At 38.8% G+C, this 26,216-nt stretch overlaps 1 protein-coding gene across 1 annotated transcript in view; it reads left to right on the top strand.

Annotated features, from left to right (window-relative positions):
• Positions 1-26,216, top strand: part of LOC143284779 (voltage-dependent calcium channel subunit alpha-2/delta-2-like) — a 93,910-nt gene that overhangs the window by 36,348 nt on the left and 31,346 nt on the right. Inside the window, exons 8-18 of the mRNA XM_076591776.1 lie at positions 1,438-1,494; positions 2,370-2,447; positions 4,422-4,496; positions 6,767-6,862; positions 7,224-7,313; positions 8,032-8,093; positions 9,458-9,522; positions 10,010-10,064; positions 11,578-11,693; positions 14,067-14,166; positions 17,768-17,806. Of these exons, the coding sequence (XP_076447891.1) occupies positions 1,438-1,494; positions 2,370-2,447; positions 4,422-4,496; positions 6,767-6,862; positions 7,224-7,313; positions 8,032-8,093; positions 9,458-9,522; positions 10,010-10,064; positions 11,578-11,693; positions 14,067-14,166; positions 17,768-17,806 (833 nt within the window). The remainder of the gene's footprint in view (positions 1-1,437; positions 1,495-2,369; positions 2,448-4,421; positions 4,497-6,766; positions 6,863-7,223; positions 7,314-8,031; positions 8,094-9,457; positions 9,523-10,009; positions 10,065-11,577; positions 11,694-14,066; positions 14,167-17,767; positions 17,807-26,216) is intronic.

The raw sequence follows: 26,216 nt of genomic DNA, 5'->3' as shown, positions 1-26,216 counted from the left end.
TGTGGATGCATACTGTGAATGTGTGTTATCTTGCTGTGCTTCATTCATGGCAGTGACAGAACAAGTAAGATTATATTTTAGTTTGTTGATACAAGTGTAACCAAGACATGAAATAAGGGTAGAATTATTATACCATTTAACGAAAAGGAAACTGAATCATGAATGTTCAAATCAAGCGTCTACCGAACTCTGATATTTGAGACTCTTTTTGAACAGCAAGCACTTTTGTCAAAGGTATCGGTCACATTAATTGTTCTGTATTAATTGGTGTCAGACCGTTCTTTGTTATTGAACAAAATGAAAACCATTTTCTGTTACACTATTCTACTTGCTTTTAGGAGCATTTTTGTATGTGTGTGTGTGCTGTGTCATGTACTGCTTTTCGTCAATAGATGAATATTGTATTTTGCTCTTTATTTTTTTAGAGAATACATTCAGCATTTTTGCACAGTCATGCTAAAGCAGTTTGGTCTCATATACTGTACCATGTCAGACTGCATCAAACTAGGTCTGTTGGTTTGCTCTGTTTAGCCAGATTTAATGGCAACACAGTGAAAAGATGTCAAGCCAAATCCACCCTGCTCTAGCCAATCAAATGCCATTAACAGCAGCCAGTAATAACTTGTTCCCTTTGACCAGGCTGTCAATGCCATCTTGTCAAGTTTTCTGCTGCTCTGTCTCATCCAATGTCTTTTTTTATTTTTTATTATAATTTTTTTTTTTAATAATATGTTCATTTGGGCTCTTTGATTGCGTGCAGCTTTCCTTTATAATCATTGTGGTATCTCTGATATCTGTTCGATTTACGCCCCTCTCCATCTCTCCCCACCCCCACTTGAATCGCTACTTTCTTTGTCTTTCAATCAAAATGGCCTCAGCCTCACTTCCTGTGTCTCTGGGAATGGTCAGTATTCAGTTTCTAGATGGTTTAATATAGAAAGAGGGGTGCGACCGTTCTCAGACTTGTTTACTCCCTTTCCAATCTTGTCCATGTGGTCTAGATAGCCAGATTGGAACAGCCACAGCTCACTTCCCTCCTCTCATCTCCAGTCCTTAGTTCCAGGGCCAAGGAGACTGAATTATGCTTCCTGTTTGGAGATATATATACTTGCCGTGTCAAACACAAATGCCCACCTCTCCACCCCTGCAGTCTCAGCCATGGTTAACATGGAGCGTTTCTTGTGAGTCATAGCTTTTAGTAAAGCATGGCGGACTTGACTGGGCGTCTTTTCACTGTACTGCCGTGAAATTTGGCCAAACAGGGCAAACTGACAGGCCTAGTTTGCATCAGTTTGACATGGTAAGTATATCACCAACCAGTTCAAACTCTTCCTGTTGCTTGTGATGAGGATGCAGCTGGCGATGTTTGTATTTTTGTGTATTTTGAAGATGTAAACATAATACAGAATATATTTCTCTATGCATGGCTGTGTACAGGGTCTAGGAATGATGACAACTGTCACACTGCCTGTCTACAACAGAACCCTTGGATCAGTAAGTCCTCTCAGTCTGATCATTGAATCGTTTTCATCTTGTGCAAAAGAAGCTTTCAGTTTTGAAGAGAAAACTGTAAATTGGACAGACTCCTGTAAACAGGACATAAAAGAGCTTACAACAGCAAAGAACTTGACCAAAGCTTTAGTAATATGAAAGATTGTAAATATTTATAATGTATGCTATAATAATGAGAATAATGATTATTTTGATGGTAATTATAAATCATGCTCATGATTATATTGCACAGTATCCCTAATAATAGGGTCAAGATGCCACAAAAACAATAACATATGTAATGCCAGATGAAACGCACATAAGCCACAACAACAATTCTCTCAACAAGCACGCACACATTCACGCAAGCATGCATGTGCGCGCGCACACACATTGACCTAAATTCCACTCTTGTATTGTCTATTTCAACTGTGTTTGTGATGCAAAAACAACACAATTAAACTGGACAATAATGGTGACCTATGTGTCAGAAAAGAAGGGACAAGAAGCAAGGCCAAAAGGACAGGTTGTAAAGTACCATTCTGTGTCCTGACATCTTCCACCTGAGGTTGTTTGCCTTTCTTGAACTGGTCCAGTTTTACCACTTCAAGCAAGGGCAGTGAGCTTCATGCAGCATTGATGTTTGATTTTAAGGGTATGCAGTGATGACAGATGATATCTCACTGTTCCAGCAAGCAGTTTCAGGAATCAAAGGGTTAAAGTTAGATTTTGATAAAAAGGTGCAATGCTGACGGATTAGTATTTCACTGTTCAAGTCAATGATTGATTCAAAATAAGTATGTTGATATTCAGGTAAATGATCCATGCTTACATGTGTGTGTGTGTTTTTTTTTGTTTTGTTTTTTTGTTTGTTTCAGTCCAATCAGACCATTTTAGGTGTGATGGGTATAGATGTACCCACAACAGAGCTGGGAAAACACACACCTTTTGTAGAGGTAAGTCAGAGTGTGTATGTACCAGGATAATGAGTGAAAAAATAGACCAGACACCAGCTCAGAGAAGACATATATATATATGTCTGTCATTGTTGATAATTTCCAGTCTGAACCCGTTAAAATTGAACATGGAGTCCCACAGGGATCTGTTTTAGGCCCAGTGCTCTTCACACTGTACACTGCTCCTCTCGCTGAAATTATCAACCGCCATAATGTCAGTCATCATTCTTATGCTGATGACACTCAACTCCAGAAGAGTGATACACCTGAAAAACTGTTGTCGCTCTTGCAAGAAACATCTAACTGCTTCCTGGATATTCAAAATTGGATGACTCTAAATAAGTTACAATTGAACGCGGACAAAACTGAAGCAATGATCATAGGAACTAAACAAAAACTCTCTTCCATTACAACTAATACAATCAAACTTGGCAGTACATCCATCCCTCTGTCCACTTCAGTCAGGAACCTCGGCGTTGTCCTTGACAACACACTGTCCATGCAAACATTTATCAATCAGACATGTCAATCCTGCTACTGTCAACTGCGGCGCATCAGTTCCATCCGGAAATATCTGTCCACTGACGCAACATCTAGACTTGTCGTTTCTCTCATTCTCTCTCGCCTTGACTACTGTAACTCTCTATTGTCTGGTTTGCCTGCCTCATCCATTCAGTCCCTTCAGCGCATACAAAATTCTGCTGCCCGACTCGTCCTCAGAAAGAAAAGATCTGAGCACACCACTCCTCTTTTGCAACATCTCCACTGGCTCCCTGTCTCACACCGAATAAAGTACAAGATCAGCACTCTATGCTACAAATGTATTCACAAATCAGCCCCTTCCTATCTCTGTGGCTGCCTTCACCTCTACACTCCATCTCGCTCACTACGATCAGCTTCGGATCCACTCCACTTACACATACCCAGATTCAAACTCTCGACTGTTGGCCACCGTTCTTTCTCTGTCTCTGGACCTTGCAATTGGAATGAACTTCCTCTTTCGCTTCGTCAAGTCTCCACACTCAGCTCTTTCAAGTCTGGCCTTAAAACCCACCTCTTCCCAAAATCGCCTCCCTTCCCTGCCTCTTCCTTGTCTTTTTAGATTTTTTTTTTTTTTTTTTTTTTTTTTTCAGTTTTAGAGTTATGCTTGCGTGAGAATGACTGGTGCGAAAGCGCTTTGATTTGTTTATGCACAAGATTTAGCGCTATATAAGTACCATTATTATTTATTTATTATTATATGTGTGTGTGTGTGTGAATATATGATACACAATAATTGTCCTGACTAGTTTAGTCTGTTGGAGAAATAGTAATAAATGAAATGCATCATCATCACATCATTAAGAAAGTGAAACTCGAATGACTACAGTATTGTAAATCAGAACCAAGTATTAATTGAAATAGAATGATTTGCCATTTACAAATTCAGTTTTTGATAGTTTGGGTTCAGTGTGATCTTAGCTTAAGTGTGTCCAAAGTTCAGCAGGCATTTTGACATTATTGACAATGATTATTAAACATGTTATAGTGATGAATGTATTTTGACAAGAGACAGTGGTGATGATGTTAGTTTTTTGTTTTTTTACTCCTGTTTTGACACTGGGTCTGTGAAGTAAAAATGTTCTCGTTTGTGTGTGTGTGTGTGTGTGTGTGCACGCGTGTGCATGCGTGCGTGCATGTGTGTGTGAGGTTAAAAGCTCATACACTTATAGCTCACTTATAGAATGGAGTGAACATTATTGATCAAAGAAAGAAGGAAAGGCACATGAGTCATAAAGGCTTCACTTCTTGTTATTGTGGCTCCCAAGTTTTATGGAAATTGCATGTATGAACGAATGTTTGACAAAATTACTGATTATTAATGGTATGAATGAGGATTTGACCCAGAATGAGTGCAGTGTGACATAAATAATTGATTGTTGGTAATGGTATGAACAAGAGTCCTCAGAAGCTGAAATCAGTGTTGTGTGACAGATTGGCCCAGTGGGTTACGCCTTTGCTATCAACCCCAATGGCTATGCAGTCTTTCACCCCAACTTGAAGCACACTGTAAGTGGCATAAACTTTTTTTTTAACTTTGGAAACTTGTTGCCATCTTCTAGATTGTAAAAGGTTCCTGTACTCTTCCAGCTGTAGTCAGTTTCTGGATTTTAAAAGGTGTGTGAGTGTGTGAATATATCTTTGTGCTGCTTATGTGTGTGATAAATGTGTGTGTTTCCTCTTTGACCATGTATACAGATAGGTCTGTATATATTAAATCCTGATCCTGCTGGTGTTCTTGATTGTTTGATGGATTTTTTATGAACTATGGTTTGATGGATTTCCTTTGTTGTCAGAAATGTCATTAATGTATGTTACTGCGTGGTTGTTGGAGCCATTACTTGAAGAATCTGTACGTTATTGTTTGGTTGTCAGGACTATTACATGTATGTTACTGTGTGGTTGTCAGGACTGTTACATGTATGTTACTGTGTGGTTGTCAGGACTGTTACATGTATGTTACTGTGTGGTTGTCAGGGTGGTTATATGTGTGTTACTGTGTGGTTGTCAGGGTGGTTACATGTATGTTACTGTGTGGTTGTCAGGGTGGTTATATGAGTGTTACTGTGTGGTTGTCAGGGTGGTTTCATGTGTGTTACTGTGTGGTTGTCAGGGTGGTTATATGTGTGTTACTGTGTGGTTGTCAGGGTGGTTACATGTATGTTACTGTGTGGTTGTCAGGGTGGTTATATGTGTGTTACTGTGTGGTTGTCAGGGTGGTTTCATGTGTGTTACTGTGTGGTTGTCAGGGTGGTTTCATGTGTGTTACTGTGTGGTTGTCAGGGTGGTTACATGTATGTTACTGTGTGGTTGTCAGGGTGGTTACATGTATGTTACTGTGTGGTTGTCAGGGTGGTTTCATGTGTGTTACTGTGTGGTTGTCAGGGTGGTTATATGTGTGTTACTGTGTGGTTGTCAGGGTGGTTACATGTGTGTTACTGTGTGGTTGTCAGGGTGGTTATATGTGTGTTACTGTGTGGTTGTCAGGGTGGTTATATGTGTGTTACTGTGTGGTTGTCAGGGTGGTTTCATGTGTGTTACTGTGTGGTTGTCAGGGTGGTTATATGTATGTTACTGTGTGGTTGTCAGGGTGGTTATATGTATGTTACTGTGTGGTTGTCAGGGTGGTTACTTGTGTGTTACTGTGTGTTACTGTGTGGTTATGACTGTTGCATATATGTTACTGTGTGGTTGTCAGGGTGGTTACATGTGTTTTTCTTTGTGGTTGTCAGGACTGTTACATGTATGTTACTGTGTGGTATTCGGGGTGGTTACATGTAAGTTACTGTGGTTGTCCGGATCGTTAGATGTGTGCTACTCTGTGGTTGTCCGGATCATTACATGTGTGTTACTTTGTGGTTGTCATGACTGTTGCATATGTGTTACTGTGTGATTGTCAGGGTGGTTACATGTGTTTTTCTGTGTGGTTGTCAGGACTGTTACATGCATGTTACTGTGTGGTATTCAGGGTGGTTACATGTGTGTTGCTGTGTGGTTGTCAGGACCATTACATGTATGTTTCTGTGTGGTTGTCAGGGTGGTTACATATGTGTTACTGTGTGGTTGTCACAGCTGTTACATGTGTTTTCCTGGGTGGTTACATGTAATTTACTGTGTGGTTGTCAGGGTGGTTACATGTATTTAACTGTGTGGATGTCAGGGTGGTTACATGTTTGTAACTGTATGGTTGTGAGGGAGGTTACATGTTTGTAACTGTATAGTGTATGGTTGTCAGGGTGGTTACATATAATTTACTGTGTGGTTGTCGGGGCCATTATATGTATGTAACTGTGTGGTTGTTAGGATGGTTAATTGTGTTTTATTGTGTGATTGTCAGGGTGGTTACATGTATGCTACTCTGTTGTTAAGATGGTTGCGTGTATGTTACTGTATGGTTGTCAGGGTGGTTATATGTATGTTACTGTGTGGTTGTCAGGGTGGTTATATGTATGTTACTGTGTGGTTGTCAGGGTGGTTATATGTATGTTACTGTGTGGTTGTCAGGGTGGTTAATTTATTTTGCTGTGTGATTCTCAGGGTGGTTACATGTATGCTATTGTGTTGTTAAGATGGTTGCATGTATATTACTGTATGGTTGTCAGGGTGGTTACATGTATGTTACTGTATGGTTGTCAGGGTGGTTACATGTATGTTTATTGTTACTGTATGGTTGTCAGGGTGGTTACATGTATGTTGCTGTGTGGTTGTCAGGGTGGTTATATGTATGTTACTGTATGGTTGTCAGGGTGGTTACATGTATGTTACTGTGTGGTTGTCAGGGCCGTTACATGAAGGACCCCCCCAACATTGATCTGATGGAACTGGAGCTGGAGAAAGTGACCAGTGAGGATGATAAGAAGGATGGAGTGGAGAATGTGAGTGGGGACTGTGGACTGGGATATTTTTCTTTTCTTTTTTTTTTCCCCCTTGTGTGCAAGGTTTCATTTCCTCTTGAACATCATGACCACCGTAACCGTTCCAATCTACACACCACATCAATATAGCAGAATATTTTATTTGCACATTTTCATATCATTTTGTCATATAGAAACCTTAAATCGTGGGCTCTTGCATCCATTACAAATTTCTGGTATTTCACAAAACTGTTACGACTCAGTATGAGAAACATATATTCTTTTATGGTAATTTGAGATTATAGCAAAATAAGTGTTTGTGATTGCAGTGACTTTCTGGGAGTAGCATTGAAGTTTAAGATTGTTTTTTTCTTGCCACCAGCTACGGAATCGAATGATCGAGGGTTCCGAAGGACCAAATTCTGAATCCCCAATGCAGATCCCTGATGGCTTATTTCTATCACCTAACAAGGTAAGATTTGTCCTTTGTATCTAACTTCATTACTGGCTGTATTTTTGACTGCTTTTGCAGTGATAGAACAGCTGAATAATTGTTGGATAGTGTGCATGTAGTTTTGGAAGTGGAGGCTGAATGCTTATTTTCCATTACACATAAACAGTTTATGAACTCCCTTACTATTTATAGGATATGAAGCAATGTTACATTGTACAAGAGATCTGTATCTGATCTTCATGTGTCGAAGTCAGTTTACAAAGCATGATCAAACATTCTGATTCACGTGCATGTACACACACAGATACAGGCAGACACAGGCAGACACGCACACACACAAGGCGCAGCGCGCACACACACACACACGCATACAGATGCTCACACACTCACTCACACACACACACATGCACAGACAGGCAGACACATGCACACGCTTGCACACACACACAAACACACACACACAGATATGCATGCATGTACCAGAATGCCAAGAATATATTTTTTTTTAAGAACAAGATTGCTTTTAGGCCAGAGACTGCTTAATTGCCTTGGATATCTTAGGATTTGTTGGTAGTTGATGGTACTATTTGATACTTGCACCAGGTAATTAAAGAGTAGACATCGGGATTAATTTTTTTATTAAAAAAAAAAAGTGTTTTTTTCCCATTGGATTTGTTTTGCAGGTGAATTCAGCTGACTACCATAACTATTCATTTATTGTATGTTTTCATTTCAGAAATATGTTTCCCTTCACAAAGCCACCTATGCCATCACTAATATCCTTAACACAACATTCAGGTGAGGAGAAATTAAATTGAAGTTTTAATGTGTTTTTTGTTTGTTTTTTTATCATATTGTTACCTGTGTATCAGCTGTCAGTTTTTAAACCTTATATGTACACATATGAATAGCATATTAGCTCTCAGATTCAGGTCATATACATATATATGAGAACATTGCTATGAAAGTTAAGAAATTAGGTAAATGAAGATAGAATCCTTGCTATTCTTTTGAGCACGGATCAGATCCTGAACACAGCATCACCTTTGACTGTACCAGTTTGTTTCTTAAGGAGGTTTCACTGAGCTTGGAAAAATATATATAAGGTACACCACATCTGATGGGCAGATGCCTGACAGCAGCATAACCCAATGTGCTGGTCAGGCCTTGAGTGCATGCATGAATATTTGTGTACATACCCAAGTGGATATTTTTTCAACAGAATTTTGCCAGAGAACAACACTCTTAGTCTGTTGTCAAATTGTTGTGTGTTTTTTAATGTGCCAAGTGCGTACTGCACATGGGACCTCGGTTTATCATTTTATGTGAATGACTAGACATTCGGTTTGATTTTCTCATAAAATTTAAGAGAAAGGGTGAGAATGGGTATCAAGCCCAGACCTTCTTGGACACTGTATTGGCAGATATGCGTTTTAGCAATTCTCACACACTCACTTATAGTCACTCTCCAATATGATGTACTAATCAAACCTGGTTAGTTCCCATTGGCCAAAGGAATGATTAAGCGCTTATAGTTTTTAGAGGCGTTTGATTGGCTGAGAGCGGGTGGGCCCGTCTTTTCACTGTTAGCCGTGCGAAATTTGGCCAAGCAGAGCAAACCAATAGGCCTAGTTTGCATCAGTTTGACATGGTAAGTATATGTAACACCAAACATGGAGTATAATACAAACTCCTCCTTTTGGTGGGGGCTCTGTGTGTGTGTGGATAAATAGTTGCATTGATGATTGGTCTACTGGACATGGACTTGGTTTTAGTTTTTGTTTTGGTGTAGATTTGTCGTTTGCAAAAAAGGTTGATAAGAAAAGGAAGAAATATTGGGGGCGAAGAATTAACAATGGTGTACCCTCTTCAATCCTCACTTCATGTCACTGTGAATTGTTGCCATCTTTGATAATTGTGGAATACCACCCTTGATTTCAGTCTTAAAATTGTGGAAATCACATGTTTTTTTTATTCTGGAGATTAGGCAGAGGGTCTTGTCGTTTCTTTTTGTTGTTTGTTTGTTCATCTCATTTTGTTGTCTCCTTTCATGTTTAGAATTTGATCTAAAGAAACAGAATATGTGGATATGATGTGTGTTGTGTAATGTTGATCATGTATTTGTGTTCGGCATGTTCATTGATAGTGTATTGTGTTGGCAGACTAGGGCTGAGTGTACCCAGTTTTCAACGGAAATATCCGTACTTCGACACATCCAGTTTACCTGGTGAGCTCTTGTTTGTTTCTTAAAGACTGTCTCCTTTCTTCCCTTTCCTCAGTTTTATATTCCAACATTAATCATTGCATCTGTATATTTTCTGTGATCCTTTTTTAAAGGTTTGATGTTCTGCAAGGCTGTGAAAGATTGATTTTTAGATATGTACATATGTAATATATAATAAAAAACCTGAATTTGAGATGGAGTACCATTTTGTAAAATTTGCCATATATTTTTAAAATTGCTCTTTCTCTTACACTTTAATGAACCAGGAATTGGCATGATTATACAGTGTTTGTGTTAAAACCAAAGCAAGTTGCCTTTTAAAAGTGTTTTGTTGGAGGCTAGAATTTCAAAATATGAAAGAGATCTCAAGAGTAAAAATGGAGATGAAGACAGTACAAGGAAATGAAGTGATTCCAGTATGAGCATCGTGTTACATCATGTTTCTTGATGAATTGTTATTTACTTTTGTGCTTCTGTTTTATTTCTTTAGATATTGATGCCAGTTCAATCTCTGATGAAATGGCATCATTGCACATTGCACCTTGGTAAGAAAACTGTAAATACTTTTCATTCACTGTGGGTTTTGTGAATACATTTTGTTGGAGTTTGATAGCAATAGTGTTGGAATGTTGACTGGCCATTCTACACACACAAACCACACACACACACACACACACACACACACACACACACACACTCTCTCTCTCTCTCTCTCTCTCTCTCTCTCTCTCTCTCTCTCTCTCTCTCTCTCACAAATATACATCGGTTTGGGTTGCATGTGCACGCACACTTTGCACAGACATTGCCACTTAACATTCGCCACATCAGATCTAAACAAACTTTGAAAAAAGCATTCAAGACAAATTTGTTTCAACAGTACAATGAACAATAAATGCCGTTCTCTTCATGTGACACAGGCACACAGGAATGTGTCCTGTTGTACTGAGGCTGTTGTTTTTATCATCATTAGTCTTTTGTTCATGTTGTTGGCTACTCAAAATTTTACTTTAATTCCTAGTGCTTTCCCTGTTGTCATTATGAGTAATGTTCTGCATGTTAAATATTGTTTGTATATGCTTTATGTGACTGAGTGGGGAAGTGTGATTGAATTATTATTTCATAAGCTTATAGTATATTTTTAAATTGGTCACTTTCATGCGAAGTGTCTATGGTGTTTTATTTTACTCAAGAAAGATGAATTTTATGTTGTGTGTACAGTGTGTAGTTCATCAAATTTTTACTCTCTTTTTTTTCGATTGAAAGCAGGGAACGCACTATATAAGCCCCCATATTATTATTTATTATTTTTATTAAATGTTGAGACAGTGAGAGATGTCCAACATGCCAACCCATCTTTCTGTGCTGGGGCACCAGTCAGTGGACTTTTCTACACAATAAATCTTTTTGTCACAGCAGATGAAAACTTTGCACAAAATCACCTTGCAAAACGTCAAGAATCCTGGACCCAGAAACCCTGGCTTTGGGAAGAACAAGCAGAAAGGGTGATCAGTCAGCTTGCAGGAAAAGAGATAGCTGCCAAGCTGTTAACCACCTGGTTGGGATTCATAAAATGAAGTTGATTTTTCTGCAGAATTTTGCCAGGTGCTATCTTTTTGTAGTTTTTACATGTGCTAAAACCATGCTGTACATGGGACCTCAGTTTATTGTCTCACCCAAACCACCACTCAAGGTCTGGTGGAGTGTGGAGTAGAAATCCTGGTCCATATATGGGATTCAAACCCATAGACACTTGCATCCTAGTCGAGTGCATTACCACTTGGCCACCAGTCCACCTGTAGCTCATGAAGATGATCAGTGCACAGGGAAACAGCACTTCTGGTGACAGGCTCTCTCCAGACAGAAAAGTGCTGATGTCAAACAAGAATTATCTTGTGTCAGGAAAGCAATACAGATTGAACGTATCTTTCAACAAGTTGTCAGCATGTGTTGTGTTAGTGCTTGCTAGCATTGGAAACATCAGTCAGTGTGCACATAACAAGGGACAGAAGGAAGATGTGACAGCTTAGATGGCCACATCATGACTGGTGAACTGTGCAGGGAATACTTTGGAACGATACCTGAGACATTTCCCAAGAAGCTTGGCCTGGCCCTGAACAACTCCCTGGAATCGCTTGTCAACATACTGAAAAATGGCAATATCACTGCAGGCAACTGTAAGTGAAAGATCATGAAGAACTTGTTTGTGGTGCTGAGTCAAGAAAATTATTTAGGATTCATAACACAGTGCTGTCCATGATAGTTCAATGGAATTCAGAAACTGGACCTCTGAGTGGCTTTATCTGATCCACCATTGTATGGTATTGAGGTGTCAGCAGTAGAAACTTTTCAGTTTCATCGTTACTGTTATTGTGATGTTGTTGGAGATATGATCTAATATGATATAAGCTGTTATGAGTGATATATGACAGATTAACCAGTTGAGTGCCTATAAGACGTCAGCTGACGTCCTACAAAAAGTGTTACCTTGGTGTCTATAAGACGTCCACTGACGTCCTGCATGTGTTCAAAGTTTTCCTTCGTCATGAGTTTGGTTCAGTGCACATAAACAGACACTGAACGGTTAGTTTGATGTTTCTGGATTATTAAAAATACTGTTTGAATGAGAGTACCGGTATATATCAGGAAGAAGAACCCTTTTCTACTTGATAATTTCTTAACTGGACCATGTGGAACGCACGTGGAAAGGGGGTTGCATCATATGTGAAGAAAGGCGTTGAAAACATTGTTCAGTTAAGGGAGTGGTCCTATTCAGCTGATTTACACAATTTTAAAAGCTGTGCTTATGATTATGGATAGTTATAGCAATGGAGAAGGATCTCTCTTTGATGATTGGTTTGAAAATGAAGGTGATTGACAAAAACAGTGGTGAAATTGACAGCCCATTTGATGGTAATTCAGTCTGTCTATCCAATTGGACAGTGTTTTTGAGCAAGTGGCTATGACTGACAGACTATGTGCAGCGAGCATTGGAAGAGGGGGAGAGGAGTGATGTAAGAATGCCAACCAGAGGGTGTGGAATTGGGCGTGACAGTTGGAGGCCAATGAACACACATTTCAGTGCATACTGCAAGAAATAGACAACCACCAATGCTCCACAATTTTCATGAAACGCAAGGTTGAACACGAAACACGTGCTTTTTGTTTTTAACGCTTTTTGTCACTGAATCTGATGGTTGACTTGTTTGAAGAGGAGGCAAGCCAGATGCACAGCAGACACTTTAATCGGCCCACGTGCAACTTAGAGGGAGTGAAAGTCATCAAAAAACTTAGCTGTCAAAAAGCTTGCCCGCTCAGTTTCTGAGAATATTATTGACTTTTTATGTTGACTGTACCCACATTTGTCATTGTTGCAACAGTTATTTGCTAAGATGTGTACACAAGGTGTGATTTGTTTTCATAAACCTGCTGCCAGTTTTAATTTCTTCTGCAGGTATAATCTGACAATAGGCGTGCTATTTCCAGCTGTATTTTGTTTGTTTTCTTTATGGATGCTATTCTGTGGAGGCGGAAATAGACTTTTTTTTGTTGCACAAAAATTATTATCTTCACTTTAAATGCCTGAACAGTTAATATCTATAATCAAAATGATTGGGGGGAAAAGCTCAGATTCAGAATCTACATTTATTTTCCTTCACAAAAACCTTTACTTTCTTTCTGTATCTTCCATACGTTTGTACTATAATTAAAAAAAAAAAAAAAAAATCTGTTACCCCAAAATTCTCTGGCTAAGGGAGAACTTTTTTTGTGTTTTTTTTTTGTTTTTTTGTTACAAAATTATCTGGCACTCAACTGATCAGTGTCATGATTTTATGATTAAAAACAACAACAACCAGTACAGGTGAAAGTTAACACAGATTTGCAGTGTAGAAGATATTGCCAAAGAGAGCAGCTGGAAAAAATAATGGTGCAATAACTGTTTTGTACCTACTGAAGGACTGCAAAGTCTGTGTGTTTGGTTCTAGAAGAGCAGTATCAGTAATTACTTAAATGACAGCAAAATAACAATAAGGTAATGCAGTATATGTGCATCAACATATCCACAGTGATGCTGTGTTATGTTTTTTGATGCTATGATATTGGTGGTAGTTCGATTTCATTTTTCTGTTTTTTTCAATGATCTTTTTTGTTACACAATGGACACATAGAAGAATGGTTATAGTGTTGGATTATCACCTAAACTTCCCAAGTTCATTTACCAGCTTTGGCACACTTGGTGGGTTAAGGGTGGAGATTTTTCCTGTCTCCCAGGTCAACAGATGTGCAAATCGGAGAGTGTCTGAACTCCCATTCATGTGTATACTTATGCAAAAGATCAAATGCACACATTAAAAACTGTGTAGTCAATGTCAGCATTTGGGTTATGGAAATACGAACATACCCAGCATGCCACACCCCTGAAAACAAAAAGAGTATGGATGCCTTCATTGCGGTATAAAAATGGTCACACACATACACATAAGTGAATGATGGGAGTTGCAGCCCCTGAAATCAAAAGTGAGGTTGACTATATTGACCTATGTCCCCAGTGACAGAAGGCCAGCTGCAGATGTTGCACCACCTGGCCATCAGTGTGAAGGCGTGCCATACAGTGAGGACTTATGGTTACCTGCTCAGGAGAAACTCCAGGTGAGTGTCCAGCCAGGTGCTGTCTGTTTGCTTGACATGTTTTGTGGGGTTTTTCTTTGGGTTTTTTTGTGGGATACTGAGAGTCTGGATATTAGCCTTTTTTTTCTTTTTTTCTTTTTTTAAGACTGCATTGAAGAATAGTGAAGAGAAAAGAACGAGGATTGAATCTAGTTTTACTGGTCATCTGGATATAGAAAGAGTGATTCAGGGGAGTGGGATGAAGGGAATGATACAATAAAGGCAGTTTTAAAAGTGGATGAGAGAGTCAGATGAGGGTTAGTCACTTCTTTTGTAGTCATTTGAATATACTTACCTGATCAGCTGAGTAAACATCTCTTGGCAGCAGGAGAGAAAGTGTACAAAACTAGGATTGAAGTGTGCAGGGTTGTACTTTTGCTTAACAGGAGGGACCCATAGGGCTTGCCAGATGTGCTGTGTTTGTGTCTGTACCTGACAGAGAGCAAATATCCTGATATCTTTTTGTCACTGCTGATCAGTGAGAGTTTTGACACATCAGGTCTTGTGTACAGGAGTCAAAATGTTTTGTCTGCTCTCAGTGTTGTTTTCATTGTTCTGTCAGCAGCAGCTGATCGCTGATTTCATCTTTGGTCGACTCACTTCAGACGATGGGCCCCAGTGGAGCCCTTACTGTTTACAACTGTTTCAGACAGAGCCTGATTGGGGCTTTAGAATTTTTTTAATTTTTGGAGTGGCAACTTATTTGCATAACGTTTTTAGCTGAGAATATTTTAACTGACCTTTCCACTCTCCACTGCGACCAGTAAATGCAGAGTGTGTTGCTGTGCTTGTGAGCAGGAGAGTTATTTTCTAGGTCACTGGTTCATGCGAACAGTCTGTGTCAACAGTGGCATTTGACCCAGTTTCTTCTCAGTCACAAGGCAGACAATAGAATTTGAGGAAGGGGCCCTATTGGGGCTATATAACGTTCTGAATTCAGTCTGTTTTAAACTCTTTGTGCTTTCCTGGATTCGTTTACAAGTCATCAGTGTGTGCAAATTTAGAACAAAAATTATGGATACCTCATCATCTCACTGGATGATAGCATAAGAAGGGAGGAAATTTTTTATTTTTTGTCCCCAACTAAACCATGTTACTAATGAGTTTGGAAATTTTCAGTTCGTTACTTTTAACATTTGTTTTTTCGTGATTTTATTTCTTACCCATACAAATGGGCTGTCTGTGGGGAAAGTCAGGGGAGTGAACTGGTAGTACTGAGTTTGCAGGTTCAGTAAATTTGCAGGCCCAAGACATACTGTAATTTTCACACAGTAGGTTAAATGTGATTGTGATTGTCTATCAACCTTGAATTACAAATTTGGACACAAATTTACTGTATCTGTGGACAGTAACAGAGTGTGTCAGCAATTTCTATGATAGATCAGAAAATAACACAACTCAAAAAAAGAATTCCAGTGTATTGAAAAATGTTATTAATTATTGTTTTTAAGAAACTGGAAAACGATCAGAGCTTGCTACACAAAAACTTCCTTACTCTTGCACAGTCAGTAGATCACAGAGACTACAGCTGACTTTTTTGTGCATTTGTGAGCAGCGATTGACCAGTTGGCATAACTGAAATTAAAATGCACGTCCTATGATTTTGAGTTTAAACAGAAAGTGATAGATCTTTTAGTACAGTTGATGGTTTTAAAAAAGCTGGCTTCATCATCTTTTAGTACAGTTGATGGTTTTAAAAAAAGCTGGCTTCATCAAGTCAAATGCAAATGGCAAAGCAGGTGGTACACTTAGACTGTCAATGTAACCAGAAAGTAGAGCTGTGAACTTCACCTTCAGTGAAGTCAGATAAGTCTTGTTAACCTTTCTTATCATTATCAGACACTGTAAATTCAGGTTTATCACATGATAATAATGATGAATCTGATGTATGAGCAAGGAAGTCTGTTTTCCTGATTCTTTTCTTTATTTTGTATCATTGCAATCATGTTGAAAGTTTATGACATCATCAGTTTCGTTCAGCCCAGTTCCAAAGTTATATGGAATTTCTCCAGGTCAGTTGTAATTTGACCACACTTGATATACAAGTTTGCCTTGTTCTCGAATGTTGCTGGATTTTTTTTTTTTTTTTTTAATTCATGGGATGTGCCTTGTATGCAGGAGTGCCTTAAGAAACCAAAAATTAGGGTAAATCATTCGTGCAAATCATTGTGCTTGTCTTTGGCAATCTGGTGGCCAAGTTTTTTTCTGATTCCATCATGTGATCCTCCTCTCCCACATGAAGCTGTGCGTGCTGTGCTTGTGGTTTGAAAGTGTCAGCAGGGTATCACCACTGGTGCAAGGTTCACAGTGAAGCCTGCCTCATGGTTTAGTCACACAGCACACTGTTCTGTTGTTTTAAATTCATTCACAACTCAGCAATTTTGTCACTGTTGGTTTGGCAGGAAAATATCTCCGAGGATGAAACGATATCATGGAATATTCCATTTCTCATGGTGTGGCAAGGTTTATTTTTCTGTTTTCCATTTTCTTTTCAGGATTAGGTGGCCTTGGTTGTTTGACTTTGTAATCCATGTGGACGTACACCCCGATTGTGTACCTGTTCTGTATGTGTCTGATATATTTCTGTGTAGATTTCCCAGCATAAGAAATATAAATTTTGTGCTTCATCTAAAAGTTTATGGAGAGCTGCATTGTTACAAAGAAGAAGCATTCTTCTGTGTGAAGATGAATGCTGTATTTGTATCGGATTGTCCAGCTGATTGGATCTTAAGGAAAGCTGGCTTGAGTCATCCAGGTCAGTGTTTTGGTGACATCAGAGGACACTGGGCTGGGTAGATCAACTAAAATTCAAGCACAGTTCATGGGAATGAGGGTTAGCTGAAGGGAATAAAAGAGTGACACATGAGTGACTTTTATTGGATGCAAAAGGGACCTGCAGGTGGATAACGCTGATTTTAAATGGATCTCCAAGGATGCTGGAGAAAATTGAAAAGGGGTGACACATAAAATGAATGGATCTCAAAAGATGCAGAACATAACAGAAGGGGCATTTCAGTGAATCTTAAGAGATTCCGATGTATGTGGTAGTGCATCTCAATGGGATTGTTGGTGTAGTCCTTGGAAATAACATCTGCTTCTCTCAGAGAGAGATGTAGCTGTGTGGACGTGGCAAAAAGTAACCATAGGTGTTAGACAGTGTTTGATCTGTACTGAATTGTTTTTAGATGTGTTAAGTGATATTAAAAAGGTTGCTGTTGTCATTGCATTTTCATGGGTATCTAGAATAGATTTTTATTCTGCTTCTGTACTGCGTGTGCATATGTGTGTGATTGTGTGGGTATGGGTGTGTATGTGAATGCAAAGGTATGAATGTCTGTATTTGTGCTTTAGTATTGGCACTGTGTTTTTATGTGTACACATGCGTGTGCATGTATGTATGATTCCACATCTCAAGACTGTGTGATCACGCGTGCACCAGCGCATGCGTGTGTGTGTGCGTGGGTGCTTCAAGATGTTCCAAGATTGCTTTATTCATGTAGATGTTATTTCATGCATTGATGTCTGATTTTTGTTACAACAAACAGCTTTGGTTTTCATGCTGATGATTTGATTCTGATGCTAGCGGTGAATGGACCAATCAGTTTGGAGAACAGAAAGATGTGTAAGATGCTTTGCTGTGGTGCTAGCTTTGGGTTGTGCTGTGGGCTTTTGGGTGGACTCTTCTCACATTGCACTCAGTACACAGCAGATGAGCTGAATTAATTGTTAAACTCATCTTTGAGTTTGTCCAGATAAATTTGTGCAACTTGGTGCTACTAATTATGCAGTGGAATTAACTGTATTTGAAATTTGAATTACTGGTGCCAGTTGCATTATTGCATGATGATGCGAAGATAGTACTGAGAAAATTATTTTGTCACAATAGTATAGAGCGTGATGATAACAAATATGCAGATGCTGATTTTAACTTTTGTTTTTAATCTTGACAACTGATATGTATTTTGAGCCATAAGATGCCTCTTTTCTTTTACATTATTTACCATTGGGTTTTTAATCCCTAAATTCTCAGACTTTTCTTCCCACTGTTGCTTATGTGTGATTGAGTCTGTGTGTCTTCAAGATTGTGGCTGTTTGTTTGACAGTGTTTTTGTTTACGGTATGTGTGGTTGTTTACATGTTATGTAATTGTCCTGAAATCTCTTGAGCCCTTTCCAAAATTCTGATTTAGAAGCTTTTGATGAAGAAGAATATCTCTGCATAAAAGGAAAAAAGATGTTTTTTCAACAGCAGGTAATTGAAAAAATCATCTTGCCTTTCAGATATCAGTTGCAAAGCACTTGTTTTAGAGAATGATCACTTCTTCTCATATCATGCAAGAAACAACAAACTTAGAATTGGGAATGGACATCTCTAAATTCTTTGTGAGCATTGATAAGCAAACAGTATATTTGGAAGTCTTGCTTCTTCTAGTCTTTTTATTTTATTTTATTTTATTTTTATTATTTTTTGTTGTTGGTTTTTGTTTACGGTTTGTTTTTTGTTGTTGTTGCTTTTTTGTATTGTGAACCTGACTTTGAAGTCAGTTTTGAAAAAATACATTTATTTCAACAGATATCTTTCAGTTGATGCTGTATTGTCATAATGTCAGTCATCATTCTTATGCTGATGACACTCAACTCCAGAAGAGTGATACTCCTGAAAAATTGTCGTAGCTCTTGCAAGAAACATCCAGCTGCTTCCTGGACATACAAAACCGGATGACTGGATAAGCTACAATTGAACTCGGACAAAACGGAAGCAGTGATCATAGGAACTAAACAAAAACTCTTTTCCATCATAACTGACACAGTCAAACTTAGCAGTACATCCATCCCTCTTTCCAGTTTAGTCAGGAATCTCGGCGTTGTTCTTGACAACACACTGCCCATGCAAAAATTTATCAGTCGGACATGTCAGTTGCGGCACATCAGTTCCATCCGGAAATATCTGTCCACTGACACAACATCTAGACTTGTCGCTTCTCTCATTCTCTCTCGCCTTGACTACTGTCTCTACTGTCTGGTTTACCTGCTTCATCCATTTAGTCCCATCAGCGCATACAAAACTGCTGCCCGACTCATCCTCAGAAAGAAAAGATCTGAGCACAACACTCCTCTTTTGCAACATCTCCACTGGCTACCTGTCTCACATAGAATAAAGTACAAGATCAGCACACCATGTTATAAATGTATTCACAAATCTGCCCCTTCCTGTCTCTGTGGCTGCCTTCACCTCTACACTCCATCTTGCTCTCTACGATCGGCTTCGGATCCACTCTGTTTATGCATACCCAGATTCAAACACTTAACTGTTGGCCGCCATTCTTTCTCTGTCTCTGGACCTTGCAATTGGAATGAACTTCCTCTTTCTCTTTGTCAGGTCTCCGCACTCAGCTCTTTCAAGTCTGGTCTTAAAACCCACCTCTTCCCAAAGTGGCCCTGCCTCTTCCTTGTCTTCGGTTTTTCCAGTTTTAGAGTTATGCATGCGTGTGAATGACTGGCGCAAAAGCGCTTTGATTTGTCTCTGCACAAGATTCAGCGCTAAATAAATATGATAATAATAGTATTACATAAATGATAGACTGATCAGAGCACAGTGTAGGATTGTGTGTTTGGTGTCTGCAGAGAGAGGAGAGGGAGAGAGATTATTTGATTGCAAGTTGCTTGTTTCCATTTTTATGGATTTATGCAGTATCAACTTTATGTGCTTAAAAACTTTCTTTCTGTTCAAACACACAAAGTTTAGAAAGCAAAACATATGAATAATGATCTGGAAATGTAATTTTTTTTAAAGATTTTTGTTGTTGTTGAGAACTTGTGAATTGAAGACAGAGGTACAACATATAATCAGGTTATTCAGGAGATGCATATTGATTATGGTTACAGATTAGCTTAAAAATAAAATGTACATGGTTATTATGAAAGACCTGTTGCTAATACACATGTGACAGACTTTGAGAAAAGTCATGGATAGTGGGTCAGGGCAGGTCAAACAAGACAATTGCTCATTGTATTGTATAACTATACAAGATAGGTCAACAGATTCTGTTGTCGGCGGGAAGAGAAGGCTTATGTTGAAGACACTTTTTCACTTCAGTTGTTTTACAGTGCTTCTGTCACAAAAGTCTTGGTTAATGTGTGGAGTGTAACAACAAATATGTCATTATTCATTCTAATTTGCCTGTTGACAGATGATTGGATTTTGTTTTCTTTTCTTCTTCTTTTTCTGTTTTTTTTTGTTGTTGTTGTTGTTGTTGCTCTGAACAGGAATGTTGCTTTGATCCTTTGTTCCTTGACAGTATTCAGATTTATTTATGGTTTATGTCAGAGAGTTTCAAAAGATTGAAAATGGGCATGGGTTTCAATACAGTGTATGCAGAAAGTATTTTGTTTTCTTTTTCATTTTCTTTTGATTTTCCTGCCCCTTTCTTCTTTTTTCCCCTCTTCTTGTCTCTCTTGTTCTGAAGGGAAGCATCTTATAGCTTGAAATCCATTATGTTAACATGCACCTTGTTTTAAAATGTGCTTTTCTGTTCTTGCTTCTCTGATACTGAAAAAAACACACACACCACCTTACACTTTTCTAAGGAATGTTCTTATAATTTGAAAATCATGGTATGAGCTTGTTCTAGAAATCTTTCACTTCTAACTAAGGGCCCATAACAAACAATGGATGAACAGCTACCTAAATGCATGTATCCATAGAGTAGACTGAGGAAAAAGCATGCATGTGAAGGATTCCTTGTTCACACCCCTTTTCCCTTTAACGATCATGAAGTCAGTTTAAAACATTATCTGTTTCAATATTGTAAGAACAGCATGAATTTGTTAAAGACATTTTGTTTAATGAATCGACTTTACCTGGAAATAACACTTTGTGAAAATGTACTTGTTTTAGTGGATGTGATTTGATTTCAGGTAAAGATGAAACCAAGGAGAGTTTGTCACAAAATATGTGAAAGTGTCAAAATGTTTGAAAAGTCTTAATGCTGGAAAGAGGGTGTGTGTGTGTGTGTGTGGGAGGGGGCGTGGGGGGGGACAAACAAACCAACAATTTAAGCAGGATTGAAAGCATCAGTATCAGACATTGAGCATGGTTAAAGTGGTATTGTCAGCATCAGTTTCAAATACTGAACATTGTTAAAAGTAGTGTTATAATAATCAGTAACTGATACTGACCAATGTCAAAATAGCATTGTCAGCATTATGTATTGAACATGATATCAGAGTGGTATTGTCAGCATCGGAATGAACTACTGCACATTGATAAAGTGGTATTGTATACATCACTATCAGATGTTGAATATGTTTAAAGTGGTATTGTAAATGAAAATGTCAGATCAAATCTGGAACATAGTTAAAGTGGTATTGCCAGCATCATCATCAGATCTGGAACATGTTAAAGTGGTATTGCCAGCATCATCATCAGATCTGGAACATGTTAAAGTGGTATTGCCAGCATCAGTATCAGGTCTGGAACATGTTAAAGTGGTATTGCCAGCATCATCATCAGATCTGGAACATGTTAAAGTGGTATTGCCAGCATCAGTATCAGGTCTGGAACATTGTTAAAGTGATATTGCCAGCATCATTATCAGGTCTGGAACATTGTTAAAGTGATATTGCCAGCATCAGTATCAGGTCTGGAACATTGTTAAAGTGATATTGCCAGCATCAGTATCAGGTCTGGAACATTGTTAAAGTGATATTGCCAGCATCATTATCAAGTCTGGAACATTGTTAAAGTGATATTGCCAGCATCAGTATCAGGTCTGGAACATTGTTAAAGTGATATTGCCAGCATCATTATCAGGTCTGGAACATTGTTAAAGTGATATTGCCAGCATCAGTATCAAATGTGAAACATTATAAAAGTGGATTGCCTGTACCAGTATCAAATACTAAACATTGTTGAAGTGTTATTGTGCACATAAGTATCAAATATTGAATTTAAAAAGAGAAAGGCATATTGAAGTGAAGACTTAGTACTGTTGGAATAGAAATAAACCCTTTCCACTTGGCAACCCCGCAACCAACACTGTCAGTATGGTCCCTGTAATCTGCCCCTCTGAAGCGTGAAGGTTCCTGTCCCCTCTTCTTCCTTTGCTGTTTATTGGTTGGTAAAAAGGGGGGCGAGAGGGGTGCTTGTTGGTTGGTCTGTGAGTGTCTTTGTCATAGTTGATTTCTGAAACCTGTGGTGGAAGTGTATGTTCTAATTTGTTTGCAGTTTGAAGCTTACAAGTATTCAGTTGAGCGGGGTGGGCATTTAAGTTATTGACACATAGGTCTATCATCGTTATGTATTTTGTGACCTAAGAATATTTGTGAAGTATAATTTGAATTGGTAATCATATAAAAAACATTTTACAACTTAAAATCTTTTTTTGCTTCATCTTCTATCAGTTATAAAAGAAGGAAAAAGAATAAAAAATATTTTGGGGTTTGGAAGTTTTTATTTTGATCAGCAGTTACTATTTGGTTGTCAGAATGGGGTGTTGAGTGTATGCATATTGAAATTATCATAGTGTTGGGGAGCTGAGGGGTGGCAGGGTGGGTATGAGAAAATTTCGTCCCCAGTGGTCACTGACCAGCCCTTGATGTGACGTGCTTCTTGGTGCATTGGGCTTCAGTACATGGACACAGCATTGTATTCTGTACCTTCCTCTTCATCTGTCTGCCCCCTGCCCCACTCACTCCAATCTCCCCTCCCCCTCCCTTCCTCTCTGCATCCCACTGTTCCTTGTTACCCACATTCTGTCGCCCCCACCTCCTCCTTTTCTCCCAACCTGTCATCTTTCTCCATATTTCTATGGTGATAACGTGTGTGTGTGTGTGCAACACTCTGACATTTTCTCTATGCTCTTAACATGATTCAAATACAGCAAGAAACTTAATGCTGAGATGGATAAATGATGTGTACCTGGTAACTTGAAGAAGGAAATAAAAAAAGGAAATGGATGAATGATAGTTGTATAATAAGCATTTTATGGCAGTTAAAGAAATTTTGGCTCAAAAGCACATCCTCATTTCTATGATTACTGTTTACTTTCAGAAAGTAGTTCTTTATTTGGTGATTGTGTGTTTTGATGAGCTGATCTCTTGGACTGGTATCAGTTCTGGGCTCAGATAAACAAGAGTTGATGTGTGGTGCATTCTGCATTGAAAGTGTGTGTATGTGTGTGCATGCATATTTGCGTGAGTGTGTGCATACATGCACGTGCACGTGTGTGTGTGTGTGTGTGTGTGTGTGCATGCGGTCTAGATTTTCTTATGAGCTGCTTCAAGTTATTGGAGTCAGAATTAGTTCCGCAAAGATTGGCAAGAGTGTTCTACTGGAATGAAACATTTCCTTTTGAATAAATGCTGGATAAATGTAAAGCCATGGAGCCATTCAAAAAGATAACTTAACATGGCTAACTAGTTTATTACAATTCTTGGAGGAACAGAGGAATTAGGTGAAGGTGAAGTATACATTTCTTACCTCTTACCTCCTGCTGTTCACAGTGTATATATTTGTTATATTTCTTTATTTTCTTTTTTCTTTCCCTTGCTTTTAATTCTGCTATGTGTTATTTTTTGTTATGTTTAACTTTAAACTGCAGTCTTTCCATCTGTGTCTCTGTCTCTCTCTGCCTCTCTCCCTCTGTCTGTCTCTGTCTCTCTTTCAATCACTTTCTTTCTCTCTGTCTGCTCACTCTGTCCCCTAAGACAGATTATGAAATATGGATCTCAAAACTTAATATAAAATTGTTCCAGAAGGCGTCACTGCGTTCAGACAAATCCATACACCACACCACTTCTGTTAAGCAAATGCATGACAGCAGCATACCCCAAAAAACTCAGTCAGGTCTTGAGTGCATGCATATGTCATTATGTGTGTACCAGTCAGACTGGATTCTTTACAGAATTTTGTTGGAGGACAATACTCTCATTGCCATGGGTTCTTTTTCAGTGTGCCAAGTGCATGAAGCACACAAGGCCTCGGTTTATCATCTAATTTGAATGGCTTGACACTCAGTTTGATTTTGCAGTCACACTTTGGAGAAAGGGCGAGAGCGGGATTCAAACCCAGACCCTCATGGATTCTGTATTGGCAGATGGGTGTCTTGACCATTCTGCCATCTTCTTCCATATTGTTATGCGTAATAATATCATGTATTCTCTGGTTGACTCTGTGTGTGTGTGTGTGTGTGTGTGTGTGTGTGTGCTTCCATGTTTGTGGTTTTGCATGTATATGTGTGTCTGTATGTATGAATGGAGTGTGTGTGCCTGTTTGAATGCACTTTTTTTTGTGTGTATTTGGGTGCATGTGTGTGTGTTATACTTATAGCATTCTGATACATAGGATTGAGTATTCAATGTTAATATCTCATATCAGTATTTGTGATTTGTAGGTGTTTTCTTGGACATAGCATTTCATGTTTGTACATTTTGGTAAAGGCTATTCATGCTGTGCTGTTTTACTGGGCTTTTTCTCTCTTGTAGCTGTGCTCTCTTACTTGGGAGGAAGGTGACAGAATGGTTGACACTTAGCTGCCAATACAGAGTCCGTGAGGGCCTGGGTTTGAATCCCACACTTGACCTTTCAAGTTTGACTTTCCAAGTGCTCTAGTCATTCAGATATGACAAAAAACTGAGGTCCCATGTGCAGCATGTACTAGGCGCACTGAAAAAGAACCCATGGCAACTGGATGTTGTCCTCTGGCAAAATTCGGTAGAGGAAATCCACTCTGACAGGTACCAAATATTTATGCATGCTCTCAAGGCCTAAGTGTACTGGGTCATGCTGCTGGTCAGGCATCTGCCTAGTAGATGTGATGCAGCGTATATGGTATGTCCTCACACAGTGATGCCTCTTGAGAAACTGAAACTGTCTCACTCATTTACACACACACACACACACACACACACACACACACACACACTGCTTATCTGCCTAACACATCCTTTTGCTGTTGCACACCCTTGTATGAACTGAATTACCATAATCATGATACACACACGCACACACACACACACACACACACAGAGGGAGAGAGAGGGAGTTGTTTATATATTTTTTTAAACTTAAGTTTTTATTCATTGACTTTTTGTTGTTTTATTCTTGTTTGAACCATTTTTTTTTTATAGTCTGAGGTGATTTTATTTTTCAGACACTTGGTGCACTTTTTATATATATATATATATATTTAAAATTTTACATTCACAAAATCAAGTGTGCATGCTCACACGTGCACACACGCACACTCACACACACACACACACACACAAATGGCACAGAACATACTGCATTTTACTTACACATTTTGTATGCATGTTTAGGCAGTGAAGGGGATGGCAAGTGTGTGTGTGGTTTTTTTTGTTTTTTGTTTTTTTTTTGTTTGTTTTTTTCTGACTAAATGATGACATGGGCCTTGGGATGTTTGACATCCCTATGCAGTCACGTTCAGGTATAAACACTTACAACGGTGGAGGGTCTAGCAGGTCTGCACCTGTGTGTTGACCTGAGACACTGGAAGCATCTCTGCCTGTAACAGGCATTGCTGAGATCTGAACCAGAACATTACAGATGTATCGGACAGAAGTATGCTAATCATACTTAACTTATATAGCACATGCCTCTGGTCAGAGCCCAAACACTATGTGCTTTTCAAACATGGGAGTCATTTGCACAAAGGTGCCTAATTGGGGAGGTGTGATTGACAGGAGTCTCCAGACACTAGTCTTCTTTGTTTCCTGTGTTGATCTCTTCAGTCAATGTGCGTACACATGTATATTAGAGTGGATTTTACTTCAACTGTTTGCCAAGGACAACTTTCTTGATGCCTTCTTTTATATGTGCTAAGTGCATGCTGCACATGGAACCCTGGTTTGTCATCTCATGCAAATGACCAGCATCCATACCACGACTGAAGGTCTAATGGAGAGGGAGAAAATATTTGCGAGGATGAGATTCGAACCTGCACCCTCAGATTCTCAGCTTCTTAAGCTGATGTGTTACCACAAGAATACCACTCCACATTAACATTTTAC

This window comes from Babylonia areolata, chromosome 8, assembly GCF_041734735.1.
Source record: "Babylonia areolata isolate BAREFJ2019XMU chromosome 8, ASM4173473v1, whole genome shotgun sequence".
Classification (NCBI taxonomy): domain Eukaryota; kingdom Metazoa; phylum Mollusca; class Gastropoda; order Neogastropoda; family Buccinidae; genus Babylonia; species Babylonia areolata.
This window is presented reverse-complemented; position numbering and strand designations above follow the sequence as displayed.